Source organism: Euprymna scolopes, chromosome 32, assembly GCF_053919585.1.
Source record: "Euprymna scolopes isolate OS-2025 chromosome 32, ASM5391958v1, whole genome shotgun sequence".
Taxonomy (NCBI): Eukaryota; Metazoa; Mollusca; class Cephalopoda; order Sepiida; family Sepiolidae; genus Euprymna; species Euprymna scolopes.
The window spans coordinates 99,915,813-99,937,302 of NC_136513.1; the positions used below are offsets into that span (position 1 = coordinate 99,915,813).

At 37.1% G+C, this 21,490-nt stretch overlaps 1 protein-coding gene across 1 annotated transcript; it reads right to left on the reverse strand.

Annotated features, from left to right (window-relative positions):
• Positions 1–541: 541 nt before the first annotated feature.
• LOC145256541 (uncharacterized) lies at positions 542–18,361 on the reverse strand. The gene is made up of 4 exons (XM_080115577.1): positions 18,292–18,361; positions 16,389–16,482; positions 13,579–13,700; positions 542–772 (listed from the first exon to the last, which is right to left on the reverse strand). Exons 1-4 carry the CDS (start codon positions 18,328–18,330, stop codon positions 674–676), a joined length of 354 nt encoding a protein of 117 aa, XP_079971703.1. The 5' UTR covers positions 18,331–18,361; the 3' UTR covers positions 542–673.
• Between the last annotated feature and the right edge of the window lie 3,129 nt (positions 18,362–21,490).

Sequence of the window (21,490 nt, forward strand, 5' to 3'; positions counted from 1 at the left end):
CTTTCTATGAGAGACTGCACAGAAAATTATTTTTCTTCGCCAAAATGCATGACGTCATGTTCTTGTATATTCCAGGTGTTCCCATGTTAAAACATATTACACGCAGTTTTTATAAAATCGAAATTAAAATGCGCCGTATATCCTAAGTGAATTTCTTTTAATTTTGAAGTTATGAAAATATAAACTACAGCCATATTCGAAAATATCTGAAATATATTTAATTTAATAAATTAAATTAAAAAATAAATTAAATAAACTTCATAATATGTTCGAGGTAGAATACTGAAAGTAAGTCTATTACAAAAAAAATAATAACAAGGAGAGATTTCCTTTAATGTAATATGATAACGATATTACTTCTTGATTATATATTCCCTTTGAATAAATCGTATATATAGACATAATGCTGGAAATAAAATATAAAAAGAATTTGTGAAGCAGTATAGGTAGTAATCCAAGTGTGCAGAAACAAACCTATTAATACGACTTTATTCAACAGATTCGATTCAATATCACTGAAAAATAATAAAACATTAAACCATACAATATATGTTTTTTATTTGACTTAATTTATCTTTAAATACAGATTCATAATAATCACATATGTTTATGCTTAATCAAGGATAAGATTGTTGAATTATTTGGTCGAAACAGTGCAACTACACAATGATTTTCAAGCAGGTTTTCTGTTTGGTCTCCCAAATCGGTGCATTGTCCTTTCCATATCTGATTCGCAAAATAGCATTCGACCAATGGACCATTTAATGCACACCTTTTTATTTTGTAAATACGCCAGTACCAAAGATTTTTCATGTAAAGTTTCATGTAAAGAAAAAAGACATTTTAGCGTGTTATTTGGCATCATTATTTCATTAAGCAAATATGGTTAAACAACAAATAAAATTTATTGTAAGATACTTACACTATATGACCGTACCAATAAATATGATCATGACTATATATATATATATATATATATATAGCGTGTTCGTAACGATGAAAAAAATCCAATAAAGTGCTCGATCGTGGATGTGTGAGCTAAAGATATAATATTTATTACGACACTATATATACTGTTGTGTCTGCACAAATAATTAACAAGAACACGGAAAGTAAAGGCATAACAATAATATATTAGGCAGAAAAGTAATATACGTATTTACATGTCTTCGGATATACTTCAGTTGCAGATATTCCGGCAGGTGGCGTGTTGCATGTCGTACTGGAGGCAACATATGCGTCTTGCCTATTTGGCGGTCGTTGAAGGACTTTCCTGGTATTGGTGATTGATACCTTTATATATCTCACACACCCACCTATCTTTATTGGTGGGCGTCTCCACAACACCCCTCCCAAAATTTGAAGTCGTGTAGATTTCAATATCTTTTACTCTTGGTGTTCATTATAATTGGTTCTGTAAACTTTCTTTTCCTTCCCGATCTTCTCGGTTCGGACATGGTTTTTGGTGGTTCGTTATCAAACACTTCGTATAGTATATCAATTGGATCTTCCTTTTCATCAAGTTTGTCATGTTTGTTGTCGTTTATCTGACATTTTCTCAATTGATTTTGATGTCTTTTGTATATACCTTTTGGACCATTTATCATGTAGACCAAGTCGCCGATACGTTTATCTATCGTACCAAATTCCTAATATGAAATATTATTTTTCATACATTTAAAATATACACGATAACCAAGTTTAAACCTTTTACGTGATGTGTGCGTAGTGTGATGGACGATTGTTTGCTTTGGTATTAATTTATCAAATGGTGATTTTATTTTTCTAGCAAACATTAATTTTGCTGGCGATAATTTCGACGGTGTATTTGGGTTCTTAGTTATCCTGTATATTTGCAGGAATTGTTGTAATGTTTTATCCATCGGGGTCCCTATTGATTTTCTAAGTGCACGCTTTATCGTGTCTCCGAACCTTTCCGCTAATCTATTTGATCTAGGGTGGAACGGTGGTGTAGTTATATCTTTTACCTAAAAAGTGTCACAAAAGTCCTTGAAATCACTTTATGTAAATTGTGTTCCGTTATCTGTGACTATAATATCTGGCACACCAACACGTGCAAATATTTCATGCACACAACTTATTGTGTTATTTGTCGTCGGGTTCTTGGGTTGCTTTACTTCCGGCTATCTGGAAAAACTATCTACTACGATTAGGTAGTATTGTCCTTCTGTCGGTCAAGCAAAGTCTATATGAATGCGTGACCATGGATGGTCAGTTTGTTTTTCAATGTTTATGGACTATCGTTGGTGCCTTTGCGGCTAACGCACAACCTTTAAACTTGTTTACTGTTAGTGCAATATTCAGATCCATGGTGTTTCTTTCTTTAATAACTCGTTAAGTGGAGCTCTTAGGTCGTGCATTTCTTTGATAAATATTTGGTAGTAGTTTGCGAGACCTAAGAAACTCTGTCGAGTCGTCACGTTATGTGGTGCCGGTATGTTTTTAATTGCTGTCGATCTTTCCAAATCTGGGCGTCGACCGTCTTTATTTATTATTTGCCCTAAATATTTGATTTCGTCTAAACAAAATTCGCATTTGTTTTCTTTCACCTTGAATCTGTATTCATTTATTCTTGTGAATACTTCTTTTAGATCGTTTTTAAGATTTTCTGATGTTGGGGTACAACTGGTTATTTTTTTTAAAAAGCGTTCATTGGTTTATCCGAAAGATTGAATTTTTCGATCCAGTCAATTCCCAATAAGTTCTCGCTTTTTTAATTACGAAGATTTTCAATTTTTTCGTCGTGCCATTTAAATTAATGGGCAGGATGATCTCTCCTTCGAATTTTATTTTGTCTCCTGTCACTTTTCGTGCACCTTTACTTGATTTTTGAAGAGTCGGTTTACCCAGCTTTTTCCAAGTGCTGATGTTTATTAACAACAAATCAGATCCAAAGTCAAGCTGAAATTTCACTTGTTTGTTGAAAATATTTACTGATACATATTTTCGTAAATTATTTTTCCCTTTGTCGTTTGTTCTCATTTGGTGTACTCTATTTTTTGTTCTGCAGCAAACACTCTTATGACCAACTTTATCGCAATTGTAGCTCCTGATATTTTTGTAAGGACAATCCTTTTCCAAATGTTTTTCATCACATCTTCTGCAATTATTACCTCATACTGTCTTTTTATAATTCCTTTGATTATTATCGTAATTTCGTTTTCTGTAGTTATTATAATTTGAGTATTTATAATTTGAGTATTTTTTTAAATTTTGACTAGTCTCAAAATTTCTTTGTCTTGAGTTTCTGAAACGTCTTTTAATCTTCCTAATGTACGCCACTCCTGCTTCTTCTATATCCCTGGAATCTTTTTTTTTTTAGTAATACTGCCTTTTCGCAATCTTCTGCTAATTTCTGCAATGTCAGGCCTTGTTCTGTCTCTAATTTTGAGAGAACGCGTCTTCGGATCTCTGAAGTTTTTTGTGGATACTGTTATGATTTAATTTGTTGTTAAGAGTTATCCCCCTTGGGATTGACATTCATATTAAAAGCGCCCTCTGTTTCATTTTCCCGCTCGATCCTTTCAAGAGCGTACGTGTATTTTACAGTTAATAAAACCTTTCTAAAAGGCAATTCTTTACTTACTGATACTATTCACTTCAATTTTATTAACTGTAAAAAAAAAAAATTAAAAAAAAAATAATGGATCGAATCTTACGTCCCGACAGATTCGAGGTGGAACCTACATGCCCTAATTCCGAAAAATCCTATAGGCATTGGAAATTAACCCTCCAGAATTATATCCGCTCACATAATAACGGATTAATCGAAAACACTTCAGATAATTTCTTTGCCTTGATCAATTGTATTTCAGCCTCTGTTTTCGATTTAATAAGCGATAAAACCGACTACGATAGTGCATTAAGAACATTGGACGCCGCTTATTTAAAACCTGAAAATATTGTTTATAATAGATATCGATTGATGACGACGAAGCAACAAACAACACAAAATATAGATGCCTTCATACTACAATTGGAAATGCTTGCCAAAACATGTAACTTCGAAGCGGTTTCTGCTGAAGAAAACAAAAATCAATACATTCGGGAAGCTTTCATCGGTGGAATTTCTTCTTCGTCCATCCGACAACGACTGTTAGAAAAACCCATCCTGACTTTACAAGACACATATGCCACGGCCAGATCTCTTGAACAAGCAGAAAAGCATTCGATAAGCTACGCAAATAACTTTACTGTAGCAGCTACAAATAATCCTTCGGGCTACAATCGTATAGCTGTGACTAAAGAAAATATGCATCCAAAAGGGGTTTGTTTTTTCTGTGGAAAATCACGTCATCCTCGATATTTATGTCCTGCACGAAACGCCGAATGTAAAAAATGCAAAAAAATGGTCATTGGGCTAAAGTGTGTAAATCTTCTATTTCTAACACTCATACTGCTGTTCTTTATGACGACTCTGACTACCCCTCACCTTCTCTATCCTGACTAGGAACTAACTCCAAAGATGTCACATTCACTCAATGCCAAATTAACGGGCACTTCGTGAACGCTATGGTGGACTCCGGCAGTGTAAAAACATTCATTAATGAAAATACTGCTAAAAAACTTAAACTCTTCACAATACCTAAAAACAAAACTATAGCTCTGGCTGCTTCCGATCAACATGCTAAAATAACTGGCGAAGCTGTCGTGGATTTAATACTGAAAGATAAAACCCATTCTGGAATAACAATTGAAATCATTGAAAACCTTTTCATTGATTTAATTATCGGAAAAGATATTTTTAAAAAAATATAAAAAAGTAACACTTAAATTCGACGGTCCTAGAGACAAACTTATAATTGGAGCTATAAACACGAATAATTTTTTTCCTACCATAAACGTTCCACCCCCCTCCTCTCTTTTCTAATCTTTCTCCTCATACTACTCCTATTGCGACAAAATCCCGACGTTACACTTTTGCCGCCAACAAATTCATAAAAGAAGAGACTGCTAGAATGTTGAAAGAAGGCATAATTGAACCTTCGATATCTCCGTGGCGAGCGCAAGTTCTTGTAACTTCGAATGAGAATCATAAGAAAAGAATGGTAGTCGACTACAGCGATACCATCAATAGATTCACGGAACTAGACGCTTACCCAATGCCTAATATCAATAAGATGGTAGACGACATCGCTCAATATAACATCTTCTCTACTCTCGACCTAAAATCTGCTTATCACCAAATACCTATAAATCATGCTGATCGTAAATTCACTGCGTTTGAAGTAAGTGGCAAACTTTTTCAATTTACTCGTCTTCCTTTTGGCGTCACCAATGGAGTAAGTGCTTTCCAGAGGAGCATAGACTATATTATAGAAAAAGAAAATCTAACCGATACCTTTGTGTATGTTGATAACGTAACTATATGTGGGAAAAATCAAGAAGAACACGATTACAATCTTCAAAAATTCTACAAAATTGCTAAACAATATAACATCACTTTAAATGAAAATAAAAGCATAATTTCTTCTAGTTCTATTACTCTACTCGGCTACACCATAGAAAATAATCAAATAGCTCCCGATTATCAAAGACTAAAACCATTACTCGAAATGCCACCTCCGCTGAATCTTAAATCTCAAAAAAGAATAGTTGGAATGTTTTCCTATTACTGCAAATTCATTAAAAAATTTTCTGATAAAATTTTATTACTAAATCAAAACAAAGAATTTCCACTACCTCCATCTGTATTAAAATCTTTTCAAACATTGAAAAATGATCTAAAAGACGCCACTTTAATAACGGTAGATCCAAATAAAGAATTTGAAGTAGAAACGGACGCTAGTAACTATTGCATTGCTGCAACACTAAATCAAGAAGGTCGTCCTATTGCATTTTTTTCAAGAACTCTCAATACTAACGAAATTAAGCACCATGCAGTAGAAAAAGAGGCAGCCGCTATTGTAGAAGCTCTCCGTAAGTGGCGACATTTTCTACTCGGCAGGTACTTTAAAGTCATCACAGATCAGAAGAGCATCAGCTTCATATTCGACAATAAAAGAAAATCAAAAATTAAGAATGACAAAATATGTCGTTGGCGTATAGAATTATCCCAATACAATTTCACTATAGTTTATCGACCTGGACCTGAAAATATTGCTGCTGACACATTCTCTCGCATCTCTGCTCTTACTTACAATCTACAAGATCTTCGTGATTTACATAAACAATTATGTCATCCTGGTGTTTCAAGATTAAGCCATTTTATAAGAACGAGGAACCTCCCTTTTACTTTGGATCAAATTAAGAATATTACTGACTCTTGCTCATCCTGTCAATTACTGAAACCCAAATTCGCCAATACCAATGGAGGGACTCTCATTCAAGCCATATTACCTTTTCAACGATTAAATCTTGATTTTAAAGGCCCTCTACCTACTTCTATACATGGCAACAAATATCTACTTACTCTAATTGATGAGTATTCCCGTTTTCCTTTCGCTTTTCCTTGCAGAGATATGACAAGCAAAACCATTATCCACTGTCTAAACAAACTCTTTTCAATTTTTGGTTTGCCTGACATGATACATACTGACCGTGCTTCTGATTTCTTAGCAAGAGAAATAAAGGATTTTTTACACAAAAAAGGAATCGCTACTTCTAAAACAAGTAGATATCATCCTGAAGGTAATGGACAGATTGAAAAACTCAACGGTACCTTATGGAAGGCCATTCAAACAACATTACATTCTAATCAAATGAAACTACCTTATTGGGAAGACATACTACCGGACGCACTTCATTCAATTAGATCATTACTTTGTACTGCCACTAATATGACTCCCCATGATAGACTATTTAAATATAGTCGTAAATCTGCTTCCGGAATTTCAATTCCTTCTTGGGTTAAACCAGGCCCAATATATATTAGAAACCACACTAAAACAAGTAAACATGACCCTCCTGTAACGCCTGCCACCCTAATAGATGTCAACCCTCACTACACTTATGTTCAACTACCTTCTGGTACTGAAACCACTGTCAACGTTCGAGACTTAGCTCCAAACTCATCAAATGAAGAAAACTCTAATAATAATCCTACTACTTCAGAGACTTTATTTGAACCTTCTACTAATGAAAACATTGGTCATGAGGAAGACAAAAATCAATCGTCTGATCTTGAAGAAAATCAGATTTCACTAAAAAATAATACTGAAAATCAGCATTCCTGCCAATCTGTGCGGAGGTCGTCCCGAGTTCGACAATTCCCTAGTAAATATAAGGATTTTGTGACTAAATACTGAAAAAACTGCAGTTTGGGTTCATCGGCGGTCACTCGTGTCCGAGTAAGACTGTCCTCCGTTGTGGCTTCTGTGGGTCCTCAGGTGAGCATAGAGCCCAATCCTAGACCCAATTTGTCTTGTGCAATTTGGGCAGATAAAGGTAGTGGTGGTGGGGTAGGGTTGGGTGTGTCTGGTTAATAATCTGTCCTTTCTGTGCTTGCGCCTATCCTCAGCAGCTTTATTTAGGTCACTACTATAAAGCGCAGCACCTTTGTGGACAGCGCTCCTCCATGCCAACCTGCTCCCAGCCACGTCCTCCCATGTCTTAAGGTCCATGTGAAACCGCTTTAGATTTGCTTTGATGTTGTCCTTATACCTCATCTTTTGGCCACCCTGGGCACGCTTTCCCTCAACAAGCTGAGAGTAGAAAATCTGTTTTGGGAGGCGGAGATCCGGCATTCGGACAACATGACCAGTCCATCTGAGCTGGCGTTGAGCAACAGTAGCGGTGATAGTGGGAATGTCAGCCTCACTCAGGACGCTGGTGTTGGTGCGTCGGTCCTTCCAACTAATTCTGAGGATTTTTCGGAGGCATCTTTGGTGGTACGTCTCCAGGGTTTTTACGTGCCTCCTGTATGTGGTCCAGGTCTCCGATCCATAGAGAAGAGTGGGCAGCAAGACAGCTTTATATACCATGATTTTGGTCTTTGCCAGAAGGTCACGGTTCTCAAATACTCTCTTCCTTAGCCTTGAGAAAGCCCCACTGGCACAGCTGAGACGGTGTTGTATTTCATCATCTATGTTGGCTTTTGATGATAGGATGCTGCCTAGGTATGGGAAGTGGTCCACATTTTCCAGTCTTGCGTTGTCAATGGAGATGTTTGGGGGTGAGACTGGAGTACTGTTTGGTGGTGATTGATGGAGGATTTGGGTTTTTTTATATTAATTGTTAGTCCTAGCTGTTTGTACGCCCTCGTGAAGGCAACCAGTGTACACTGTAGGTCCTCTTCTGAGAGGGCTACAAGGGCGTTATCGTCTGCATACTGTAGCTCCATAATGGATATGGTGTTCGTTCGACCTTTGGCCCTAAATCTGTTGATGTTAAAAAGTTGGCCGTCGGTTCTGTACATAATCCGAACTCCATGGGGAAGATGTTTGTCCGTAAGATGGAGGATAGCAGTAATGAAGATGGAGAACAGGGTTGGGGCAATGACACATCCCTGTTTCACTCCCGTGTCAACCCTGAAGGGCTCTGTTTCATCTCCACTACTACTGAGGACTGTAGCTGACATATTGTCATGCAGCAGTCTCAGTACCCGAATGTACCTCTCTGGGCATCCAAACCTTGCAAGAACCAGCCAAAGGGCTTGACGGTTCACAGAGTCAAAGGCTTTAGTAAGGTCTATAAAAGCCATGTATAATGGTAAATTTTGCTCCCTGCACTTTTCTTGGAGTTGACGAGCAGTGAAGATCATGTCCATCGTGCCTCTATTTGGTCGAAAGCCACTTTGGGACTCGGGAAGGATGGTTTCTGCAAGGGGTGTAAGCCTGTTGGCCAAAACCCGAGCTAGGGCTTTCCCTGTGGTAGAGAGGAGAGAAATGCCCCGGTAGTTCCCACAGTTTGCCTTGTCTCCCTTCTTAAAGATGGAGACAACTAGGGCATCTCTAAGTTGTGCAGGGATTTTCTCTTGTTCCCATATTTTGAGCAGCAGGGCATGGATGTGTCTGAGAAGATCAGGCCCGCCTTTCTTCAGGATTTCTGCTGGGATGCCGTCAGAACCAGCCGCCTTATTGTTTTTCATCTTCCTAATTGCATCCCGCACCTCTTCCAGACTGGGTGGTTCTCCCATGCTCTCAATTATGGGCTGTTGGGGGAGTTTTTCAAGGGCCTCCATCTCTGGAGTGGTGTCCCTGTTCAGAAGATCCTTGTAATGCTCTTTCCATCTATTTGTTATTTCTCCCTTTCCTTTCAGCAGCGTGAGCCCATCCTTAGACCGAAGGGGTGTCAGAGAACGGTAGCTGGGGCCGTATACCACTTTTGTGGCTTCAAAGAATCTTCTGGTGTCCCCAGAGTCAGCAAACTGCTGGATCTCCTGAGCCTTCTTCATCCACCAGATGTTCTTCAGCTTCCTGACTGTCGATTGGACAGCCGCTTTAGCCTTGGCATGGGCAGCTCTTTTAACCTTGCAATTGATGTTATTCTGCCAGGTGATAAAAGTTTGCCTCTTGGTGTCTATAAGCTGTTGGATTTCGGTATCGTTTTCATCGTACCAATCCTGATGTTTCCGCTTTTTCTGCCCTAGGATGCTTATACTGGAGTCCATGATGGCAGAAGACAGCTTGTCCCAGTGCTCTTCAGCGTCATGCGGATACTGCTTGGGCAGGTCCGCACTAAGAGCCGCCTGGAGGTGTTGTTGGTAGGTGATATCGCCCAGCTGCTCGATGTTGAGCTTTGGTCGGCTCTGTCTTTTTTGCATCCTTTGCTTCCGCATTAAATGGATAGACATGATGGAGCGAATAAGACGGTGGTCGGTCCAACAATTGTCTGTACTGGTCATTGCCCTGGTGTTCAGCACATCACAGCGGTCTTTGGCACGGACAATGACATAGTCAATGAGGTGCCTGATTTTACTTCGAGGGTGCATCCATGATGTTTTGAATGCGTTTTTTTATCGGAAAAGTGTGTTCGTGATGATCAGGTTATGTTCTGAGCACTTTGTCAGTAGGAGTGTACCATTTGAGTTAATGTTCCCAACTCCTTCTCTTCCAAGCGTTCCTCTCCAGTGCTGATGGTCTCGTTCCACTCTAGCATTGAAATTCCCAAGTAGGATAATCTTGTCCCCCTTGGGGGCCCCGGATAAAATGGTGTCAAGGTCAGCATAAAAGGTCTCCTTTATTTCATCATGTGCATCAAGTGTTGGAGCATACGCACTAATCACAGTGGCCATTTGGTTGCCCGCAAGCATCAGGCGCATGGTCATTAGCCGTTCGTTGATGCCAACAGGGGGCTCATTGAGGTGGCGGATGAGGCTGTTCTTTATAGCAAAGCCCACGCCATGGATACGCGGCTCTTCTGCAGGCCTTCCTTTCCAAAAGAAGGTGTACCCGCCTTTCTCCTCCCTCAGCTGCCCGTCGTCAGCCAGTCGGGTTTCAGAGAGCGCAGCTATGTCAATCTGGAACCTCCTTAGCTCTCTTGAGATAATGGCAGTTCTTCTTTCGGGTCGATCACTTGTTTTGTTGTCCATGAGGGTCCTCACATTCCAGGTTCCAAAATATAGGCATAAATTTTCTTTCTTTTTCCGACCGCGTGGTGGTGATCCCTCTGGATGCGGTAGTCCAGACGGGTTTTTTTGAGGCAGGCTATTTTTAGGGGTACCTTTTCTAACCCCCCTCCCCTACTGGGGTGAGCAGAGTGGATCCTAAACAGGGCTGCTCAGTCATGGATGCAGCTGCCGAAAAACTCTTTCTGCCTCGGTCCGTGAGGTTAGCGACTGAATCTGGCACCCACCGCCTATGTGCCAGGTTGCAGCTAGGAGCTGCCAGACTACACTGTCCTGCTCCCGTCACCACTTCCTGGTCGCCACAGGACTTTTTCTATCCGGGAATTAAGGGAGAGCTCTCTCTGCCTCAGTCCGGGAGCTTAATGACTAAGACTGTCACAAGACTTTTCCATCCATGATGTAGAGTAGGATGTGTTCCCTTTCGGGAGAACGCCTGCGCGTGATGTCTTTTAACGTGGGGAGACTGATGCGCCTGCAGCCACCACACGGCCCCTTGGCAGAGGAGGGCCTGATACCAATGGCATGGAGAACCACGACGACTGGAGACTCTCTTCTGTTGCAGCCTTCATCCGCCTTCAGTGCCGTTGTGTCATTATTGTCATCATCCGCCGCATCAGCCGTTGAGGTCTTTTGGATCACTCTTTGTCTGGAATCTCCCCTTCAACCTTACCGCCATGGGTGGCCCTACCAGGAGCCTAGGCTCCGGACGGCATCGCTCTCAGGTTCATCGGAACACACAAGGTTCTCCACCACGACAAGGTGGCGATCCAGGGAGAACAGTTTGGGTTCATATGTTTTTACAATCACATAAGAATCATTTTATTTACAAATAACATATAAGTTTGAGTTCATATGTTATTTGTAAATAAAATGATTCTTATGTGATTGTAAAAAAAAAAAAAAAAAAAAAAAAAAAAATTGTCTATAATTAATTACCCCTTACTTGAATACTTTAGGACGGGGAAAATGTTATGATTTAATTTGTTGTTAAGAGTTATCCCCCTTGGGATTGACATTCATATTAAAAGCGCCCTCTGTTTCATTTTCCCGCTCGATCCTTTCAAGAGCGTACGTGTATTTTACAGTTAATAAAACCTTTCTAAAAGGCAATTCTTTACTTACTGATACTATTCACTTCAGATACTAGACCCTGTGCAAAGATTAAGCATTTGACATCGTCCACCGTGAGTTGCGATAATTTGAAGTTGTCGCAGTTTTTGTTTATTATTGACGCGTATTTCAGGTAATCCTGCTGATCAGTTTACTTAAGATTAATACATGACCATCTCTTGTGGAAAAGAGACATATTCGATCCGAATAACTCCTTAAGAAGATTTACGGTCTCAGCGAAATCTAACTGATTCGTTCTCCTTGGCAATATGAAATCAACAAATTGGCATTGTTCACTGGTACCAAGCTTTCGAAGTAATAAACTTACTTTCTTTCCATTTGGCCAGTTTTCGCAGTCTGTTTGGAAAATATCTTCATACCTCTTGAAGTATGCATCAAAAGTGTTATCCTCTTCCGGTAGGTATGTGAGCACATCTATGCTGTTAACAATTGTTGTGTTGGAGAAGGTTGTATTACTTTCTTGTATGGAATTAGCTGTTAATCTTTCTAACAGTTCTGTCTGTTAGAGTTGCATCTGCGCGAACCTGTCTTTCTGCCTTTCTAGGCATTCATTTTGTCTTTCGTCTCTTTCTGCGTATAGCGCTTGCTGTTCTTTTTGTAGGATCTGCTGATTCTGCATGAACTGTGTCATTATTTTAGCAAATTCCTCCATCTTGTATTTTTTTCAAAGATTAGAAAAATCAGTCTATTTTACTAATTCACTTTTTGCAATAACTACGAACAACCGTTTTTAGGTTCGCTATTTTATCAACTGAATTCTATCGATATATTATTTATCTATTTTACAAGGTCATACGATGGTGCATTATCACCATAAGTTTCTTTCATTTCATCAAAAGTATCCTGTGATGTGCGTCGTTTCAAATACAAAAACCGGATCACTGCTCGACATTCAACAGGCTCCATTTAACACTTGACTCAGTTCAAACACTGTAAAACAGAAACCACAATTAGTTCAGAGCTGTAATTTGCCACATAACCCATAAAGATATAAATCATTGCACATGCAAATTTTCAGCTAAATCAGACAAATGAAAGTGGGTCAGAGGCATTACTTATTGTAAACCCTCGTATATGTGTATGTTTTTCAATTTTAAACCTGGGATGAGATATCCTATCAGATACCGAATATTTTTCAGCTATCTTATATATTCTAACTGAAATACATTAAGAAAAATGGAAAAAAAATCTTTCAACATTTTTACTTACTGTTACTTTAGGATTTTAAAAAAGTACAGCTGAGAAATGGCTTCCAATAGAAACGATTTTAATATTTTAGCTTTATTGGCTTTATTGGGTATTTTATTTTTTCGTATATGTATATAGAAAAAAGAGGTTGTATATTCATATTTTTAGGAATTGATATATTTTTTTAATTTTTCCTTATGACATCCTATTATTGAGTACAGCCCTCATATGTAGTGTCAGAGATAACAGGTATGAAACGGGATTCCTGATTGGTTTATATAAGAAATTCATTCTAATCAAGGATTGCATCTTTGCCGTAAATTAGTACTTCAAGTCAGTTGATAACAAATTTTTGGACTGAATGTAACTCATTTGTAGGTCCTCCATTTTGAACTTAATTATACTTCTCCTTTATCATCTAATCGACTAGGGAATTAACGAAGAATATGAACTCTCTAGAAGTGTGGGGGTTATACACTTTTAAAATTTATTATCAATGGAAATTGAACAATTGATTAATAATGAAACTATTTATGCATGCTTCTTTTTCACAAATTATCATATCCATAAACGACACGGCCTGTCTTGCCAGCTCAATTAACAAACAATGATTTTGAAATGATGAAACCGGAACGGAGAATACATTCACCTTGGATTATTTATTGCAAAGAGCCAGTAGTTGTGTTAGTTAATTCCCACAATTAGTGTATGATTATGATAAGGGTACTTACAAAACAATCACAACCGAGGCGCCGGTACAAGTACAATATGTGTTTTTGGAATTCTGTGATGTTATTCCACATTAAAATACTGCTATTCTTGTCAGCATACACACTTCCGTTTTGAATAAAACCTGAATTATTGACAAAATTGGAGATCATTTAAAATTCTTAATATTTATTCCCCTTATTCATTTGATTATTATACAAGTATATTACAGCTAGGTAATATGTAACATACCGTGAAGCAATTTAAATAACGGCAAAGCATTGCAGAGGACAAAAAAAAAACATTTTAAAAACATGGCACTTCCATTTGTAACGAAATATAATATCGATATCACGTCAATCAGGTAATATTAATTAATAGGAGAAAGGTGTTTTATGGTGGTATCAAATTACACGAAAAGGACTGATAAGACGTTAATCAGGAGCACAAAGCATTTGAAACAGGCGTACCACGTTTTCACTTAAAAGTGATCATCATGGGTGAAGACAGGTGTAGTCAGTGAAGGAGAAATGTAATTATATTGAGACATTCATTTTGTTTTGACATAATCATAAATATCCCTAAGTGGATTTACTTACATAAAAACTAACTTTTGCTTATTACTACATTGCGTTAATTACACTGGGCTGCATTTGGAAAAGAAAATTTGCAACAGAAATGTTATTAACATTTTTCATTGCAGTTTCGCATAGTAAACGCATAAAGCATACCCATTTTTTTTAAGGAGGTTCTCATTTTTTTGTAACAGTTGGCACAATATTTATCAGATTCATTGTAAAGAATGCATCCAATTTGAAGTTAGAAAGCAGCTATTCCCCTTGAAATGCACGCTTTCGCGACATTCTCTTGTGTGCTGGCCTTGCAGGAGATGTTGTCCAGCTTCTTTGAAGAGACCAGCAGAAATCAGCCATCATGGTCACACTCCAATTGCCTTGATAGCGGCGCTCCATATCGGATATATCCTGATGGAACCTCTCTCCCTGTTCCTCACTGTATTCACCCAAATTAGCAGGAAAGTAGTCATGGTGACTGTGCAGGAAATGTATTTTGATGCTCATGCGTGTGCCAGCAGTCTCGTATGCTTGAAGCATATTCTCAACCCGTTCCTTGTAGTCATCAGATTTTTTGTTTCCTAAAAACCCTGTCACAACTAACTTAAAACATTCACAAGCTCTTCTTTCACGAGGTGTCAGTGCTTCATTAAATCCGGTATCAGACATAAGTTCACGAATCTGTGGTCCAACAAATATGCCAGCTTGTACTTTAGCATCACTGACAAGAGGGAATTTATTGGAAAGGTATTTAAACCCTTCTCCATCTTTCGCAAGTGATTTCACAAAATTTTTCATCAACCCCAGCTTTATGTGAAGGGGAGGCAGAAGCACCTTCTCTGGTGGTACAAGTGGTAGTGTTTTGACGTTATGGCGGCCAGGAACAAATTCCGTCCGTTGTGGCCATTCCCTTTGTCGGTAATGTACGGAATCTGCACGGCTGTCCCACAAGCACAAAAAGCATGGGTATTTTGTGTAGCCCCCCCCCTGCATTCCTAACAAAATGGTCAGAACTTTTAGGTCACCACAGAGAAGCCAATTGTGATCTTGATATTGTATGTTGTTAAGAAGAAGTGACATGGTATCATAGGTTTCTTTCAGGGTAACAGAATGAGCAATGGGCAATGATGCTACGTTTTTACCATTAAAAAGTAGCACAGCTTTTAGACTTCTGGTGGAGGAATCTATAAAGAGCCTCCATTCTTCACGATGGTATTCTTTACCCATGTGTTCTACAAGACCTGAAACATCGTGGCAATATACCATGTCATCGGACTTGGTAAAGTACTGCACGAATTCCTGCTCTCGATGCCGATACTGTGCAAAGTGTGTATTACGTGCCAAAAGATTTTTCTCTTTTAACCTTGAACCTAACAACTGTGCAGATTCTTTTGACAGACCAAGATCTCGTACAAGGTCATCTAGCTCACTCTGTTCAAATAACTGAGGGCTTTTCTCAGAGGTCCCACTGATATCTTCATAAACATCCTGGTTTTCACTGTCATCACATGTAGAGTTACTTGCACTGGTACGTTCTAGAATCTCAGGAGGTCTTGGCACAGGAACAACATCACTATGTGGTACTGGTTGCGTAACTGACGGAATGTTTGGGTATTTAATGTATTTCAAACTTATACCATTCCTTCCCAGTGGTTAAATAGCAGTCATCATGGTGATTCGTAGGTTCCCGCCAAACCACTGGTATTCCAAATGGCATTGATTTTCGATTTCCTTTATTCCAGTGGCATAAACCAGCGAAACACTTCACACAAGCAATGTGTGGCGCCCATGGTTTATCCTGATGTCCAAGTTCGATGCCAAAGTAGGCACGATAGAGTTGTTTCACTGTAGAAGTGATTTTGCGCTTCTGTCTTGAAAGTGTGTAATTTCCGCAGATGTAGCAAAATGAGTTGGGGTGGTTTTTGCAAGTCCGTGCCATTCTTTAATTGATCTGCAACAAAAAAAGGTATATTAATATACGACGCAGTATATGACGCTGTAACAAATAAACTAGAACCTTACGAGCAAAATGACTATTACCCTCGTGATCAGCACGAAAAATTGGTCTAGAAGAGGATATTGTCATGGATGTTGCATTTTTGATGCAGCCCAGTGTTATTAATTCATAATTGAAGGACTGCAATGTTAAATAAATAATTATAGACAAATTGCATTAGTCATTGTTTCGGGATACGATTCTGATAATTTAATTTTTTTTCAATACAAATATAGTTTAAGTTGGAAATAAAACCTGTATTTACCGAAAATGCTATAGATGCCTTCATCGAGGTGCTTCTGTTGCGTTACCAGAATTGCATCGTCATCATTCATGATATTTTGCATCGAAGACTTTCCCTAAAAAAACAAAATAATGGTCCAAAAGGATAAAATATATGGATTGACCACATTTTTAAGTGAATTGCGGAAAGTTTATTTATGATCGCTAAACTTTAAATCACGTGTATTATTTAATACTAGCATTTGAGCCCTATGTACTGTTCATATGTGCATATGTATATATATATATGTTAAAAAGTTTGACTCATGTCCAGCTAACCTAGATCTAAAATTTCAAGTGTTTAGACCCAAATTGGGGGAGGAGTTTTGTAATATCTGCAAAAGTCAACTCTTTCAACTTGGATCTCTTGGCAGCAAAATTTTAGCCAAAAAACTGAATAACCTTTATGTAAAATTTCAAATGTTTAGACCCAAAATAGGCTGAAGAGTTTACTAGAGACCGCAACGGTCATTTTTCTTAACTTTGAACTCTTGGAAGCCAGATTTTCGGCCCAAAACGGATAAAAATGCTTGCCGGATGTCTGAATACACTTCATATAAAATTTCAAATATTTAGAACTAAAATTTGCTGAGTTATTTGGTAGAGACATCAGAGGTAAAATTGTTTTTGATTGGCCTCCTTTAAATTTGTTTTAAACTCAAATCAAAGTAAAATGTTTGGTCCATATCCATATAACCTACATCTAAAATTTCAAAAATTAGGTAGTTTTCAAGGTTAAAATCGTTGAACTTAGGCTCCTTGACCGAAAAATTCCTGGTCGGAAATGTATTAAAAAGACTTCCCCAAATATCAATCTCCAGTATGTAGGATTAAAATTGACAGATAGGTTTGTACACACACACACACACACACACACACACACACACACACACACACACACACACACACAAACAATTTCACTTTTATAGATACTAGTAGTTCAGCCAGGCTTTCTTTCCCTATGTACTGTTCATAACTTTATGTGCATATATATATGTGTGTGTGTGTGTGTGTGTGTGTGTGTGTGTGTGTGTGTGTGTGTGTGTGTGTGTGTGTGTGTGTGTGTATTAAAAAGTTTGAGTCATATCCAGGTAACCTAAATCTAAAATCGCTAGATATCACAAAAGTCAAATCTCTTGAACTTTGACTCGTTGGCAGCCAAGTTTTCGGCCTAAAACTGATTAAAAAGGTTGACCATGTCTTAATAGACTTTTTGTAAAATGTCAAATGTTAGGCCAAAAATTGCCTGAGAGGTCACATTTTTTTTTAATTTGACCTCTTCACATTTATTGTTTTGGGTTCCAATCTAATTAAAAAGTTTGATCCATATTAACTAAACATCTATCTAAAATTTCAAGGGTTTAGATTTAAAATGCCGATGGAGTTTGGTAGAGTTTTCGAAGGTCAAATCGTTGAACTTTGGCCGAAAACAAATTACAAAGATTTTCTCAAATCCCACTACGCCTTATGTCAAATCTTGAATGGATAATCTGAAATCTGACAGAGTAGTTTGATAGGGAAATGCAAACACACAGACAAATTCACATTTATGGATATATATAGATTTCGCCAGCATTTACGAATTTATCCACATTATAAAGTAAATAATACAAGTAAAATTCTCGATATTTTAGACGGTTAATTTGTTTTGGTTAAGTACAAACATTGGTTTTATTGGTATGTGAACAATGTTGGTACTTAACCAAAACAAATTGACCATATATATAAATATGTGTCTGTGTGTGTGTGTGTGTGTGTGTGTGTGAGAGAGAGAGAGAGAGAGAGAGAGAGATGATTAAGAAGGCTTAATTCGCTTTGCTTTTTTGATAGAAATCCTATTTTAACTTCCTTGGTTGACATTACAAATAGAAAAATGAGGTACTCACCTTGTATATTTCTTTAATTTGTATATTGTATCTATTCATATTACCTTCTTCTGCATAGACTCCTGCTCTTAATACTGGAAAAAGAAATCAATTATTTACTTACGCATATAGTGAATGATGATGGATAAAATGACAGAAAATATTTCGAAACTTAGAAGAAAAATGAATTAACCGCAGAAATACAAAAGCTAATCCTAACTAATGTGCATACTTGTATCTATAAATAAGTAGGAAGACATAAATTTGTAATCGGTTTATGGTCACTAGTTAAAATATATGTTACAAGCGAAAAACAAAAACAAAGAAAAAGTGTATCGCGTATGGATAGAGAAACCGCTAACGGTGTGGTGCTTTTTGTGTTGTATGTGGCTAAGCACTTGTTAACATAATTTAATTTTCTGTTGATCAACGATTTTAATACTTTAATAATAATTTATACTTGCTAATATTTTATCTGCAAGATTGCATCATGTAGAGGACACATCCATATTGCAAAATCTCATGAGCGTTGGTTTATGTATATTAGAGTTTATTCTGGAACAGTCAAATTGGCTGGTTTCATCCAATGAGATTGAGCGGATTTGGCGGAGGAAGAATTTATTATTTTTTCAATCAGCTAATGGAAAGATTGTGTATGTAGCTAAAAGTCAGTAATGATATGTGCAATGTAAGTATCGTAGGAAAATTCCGGTGTCAACTAGTGGTAGGGGGAGGACTAAATATTTATAGAGGAAAGTAGGGACTACTTCCTCTATAGATGTCGCGATGGTGATGATGTTGCTCCTACTATGGAATGTAGTATTTTATTATAATAACTAAATGTGTCTAAAATTATGTTGCAAAGTTACATAAGATAGTGGCTAATAGACTAGACAAAGTAGTATATGGCATACTTTATTGCAAGCCTACAATACTTTCGTCCAAAAGGGGAATCTAAATATTATGTAGGAGATGAAAATGTTGAATAAAAAGTGTATTACTATAAATTTATAGAGAGAGACAAAGATGTGGGATATTGCATTATACATATACTAGCAGTACCAGCTAACCGGCGTTCCCGGTGTCCCCTTTTTATAAATTAAATTACAGTTATTCTTGTTGCTGCTTCTGATCCTGCTGCCCAACCCGCAACCTTATGTTACGAACGGTTTTCGTAATAAACACTCCTCTTGGTAACATTAGCTATCGCAATAGATACACCCCAAACTTCTCTATTGCAAGAACGGCTGAAGACAGGTGGTGTAGTAAGGATATTGAACACCTCCAGATGAAAATTTTAAAAAGAGTTGTGAGGAGAAGAAAGAAAAAAGCCGCAGTAGGCTATACGGGTTGACAGAGATTTCAAAAACCAAAAATAAAATTACAACTGGCATACAATGAGAAATGGTTAAATATATTTATGGAGAAATAATTATTTTACTAATCTGCGAATCGAAAGTGAGCGTTATTTCTAAGAGTTAATGATTCAGTTAATAAGGTGAGGAGGCAATATAAGTCTATTGTGTTTAATGTTACGCAGTGTTGAGTGGGAAGAGTGAGAGTAGTTATGAATTAGAGGGAAAAATAGAAACTATTTTCTGAAGCAAAATGTAGTAAGCAAAAAAAATCAGGAACACAGAGGAAATAGTCAGTATCGCCCACATATAGAAGAGAGGGATTTCTTCGCTGTAATAACTGTAGAGAAAAAAGCAGAAATAAACAAAAAAATCGCTTCTAGCAGACACGTGATTTGTCACAAAGAACAACCCAATCGCCAGAACCACCTACACACAATCTACCGGACACACTCCACTGCTTTACAGCGTCCTGTCTTGAAAAACTGGAAAAAAAACAAATTATATCTAACAAATACCCTTGTTTAAATGTAAAAACTTCTACAAAAACTGGAAAAAATAAATTATATCTAACAAATACCCTTGTTTAAATATAAAAAACTTATTAAAAAATGGAGAAAAAAAATTATATATAATAAATACCCCCTGTTTAAATGTAAAAAACTTTTTAAAAAACTGGAAAAAACAAATACAAAAAAAACAGCGAAGGTGATGGAAAAATAAAAAAATATAAACGAACATAAAAATGGCATAAATACACTCAATATTAACAGCTTTAAAATCGAAAAAAACATGTTTTATATCGACGCTCGAAGGTGCAAACTTAATATTGCGACGCTGCCATTATAACGACTGGTCTATGATCGCATGATGAAATTAGGTCGTTTATTTATATTTAAACTAATTCAAAAAGAAAGTTTTTGCGCATGTTCATTTTGTTAAATTGTCATGAAGAAACGATTTTTTTCTACCCTCTCTGTAGAAAATGCCCAGTGGGAGGTTTAAATTAAGGCTAAACAATCTAAAAGAGAGGATGACTTTCGAAAATATCGGCGAAAAAAAACGACCACCTAATGTTTAATTCTTTGATATTTTTCGTCCGAAGGGTCGGGTTCAAAACGATACCGATCTCGTAAAAATCCGTCGCCTCTGTCGAAAGTTTAAGACAGACATGCATACATCCATACTTACATTTAACCATACAAGAAAGATTCATATTATAGATTAATATATATGTATATATTATTACTAACACTGCTACTTACTTATTAATATACAATATACTATTATATATATTATTTATTTTCCGCAGAATTACCTAGACAAATATCCCGATGATATGTATTGCGCATATGCGTATTCCATTATGATAGTTGTTAGGAAAAGATGCCATTGGTATCAATCGGGATCGTATAATAGATGTAACAAAGGATTTGGTAATTCTCCCTGAACTGAACTAGAAAATATGACCACAGAACAAGTATTATGCTCAATTTTTATGTTGGAGTTTTTTTCCTTCTTATTATTTTTGGCGAAGATGAAGATTCGCTACATGGATACAGGAAATCATTGAATGACAGAATTCAGTTATAATCCGCATTTTACATATATTTACATTTACATTTCACTTGTATGTTTCTTGCAGCTAATTAAAAATAAAAGAATTATGCAATGAAAGCAATCTGCTTTTTCTCTCGCGCCATTTTTTCTTTCTCTCTTTCTCTCTCTCTCTCTCTCTCTCTCTCTTTCTCTATGTATAAACATACGTGTATGTATACATATGTAAGGACATATAACGAAATACGTGTATCTATACATGGGTATTTCGGGAGAATGGTTGTGAACTATTGTTTCTGTTACACCGA

Excerpts from the sequence above, each read along its gene's own strand:
- LOC145256541 (XM_080115577.1), bottom strand. The coding sequence starts at position 18,330 with ATGAATAGATACAATATACAAATTAAAGAAATATACAAG. Across the intron at positions 13,701-16,388 it reads AGGCATCTATAGCATTTTCG|GTTTTATTCAAAACGGAAGT; the intron begins GTAAATACAGGT and ends TCAATAATTCAG. Across the intron at positions 773-13,578 it reads GCCTCGGTTGTGATTGTTTT|GTGTGCATTAAATGGTCCAT; the intron begins GTAAGTACCCTT and ends CAAAATAAAAAG.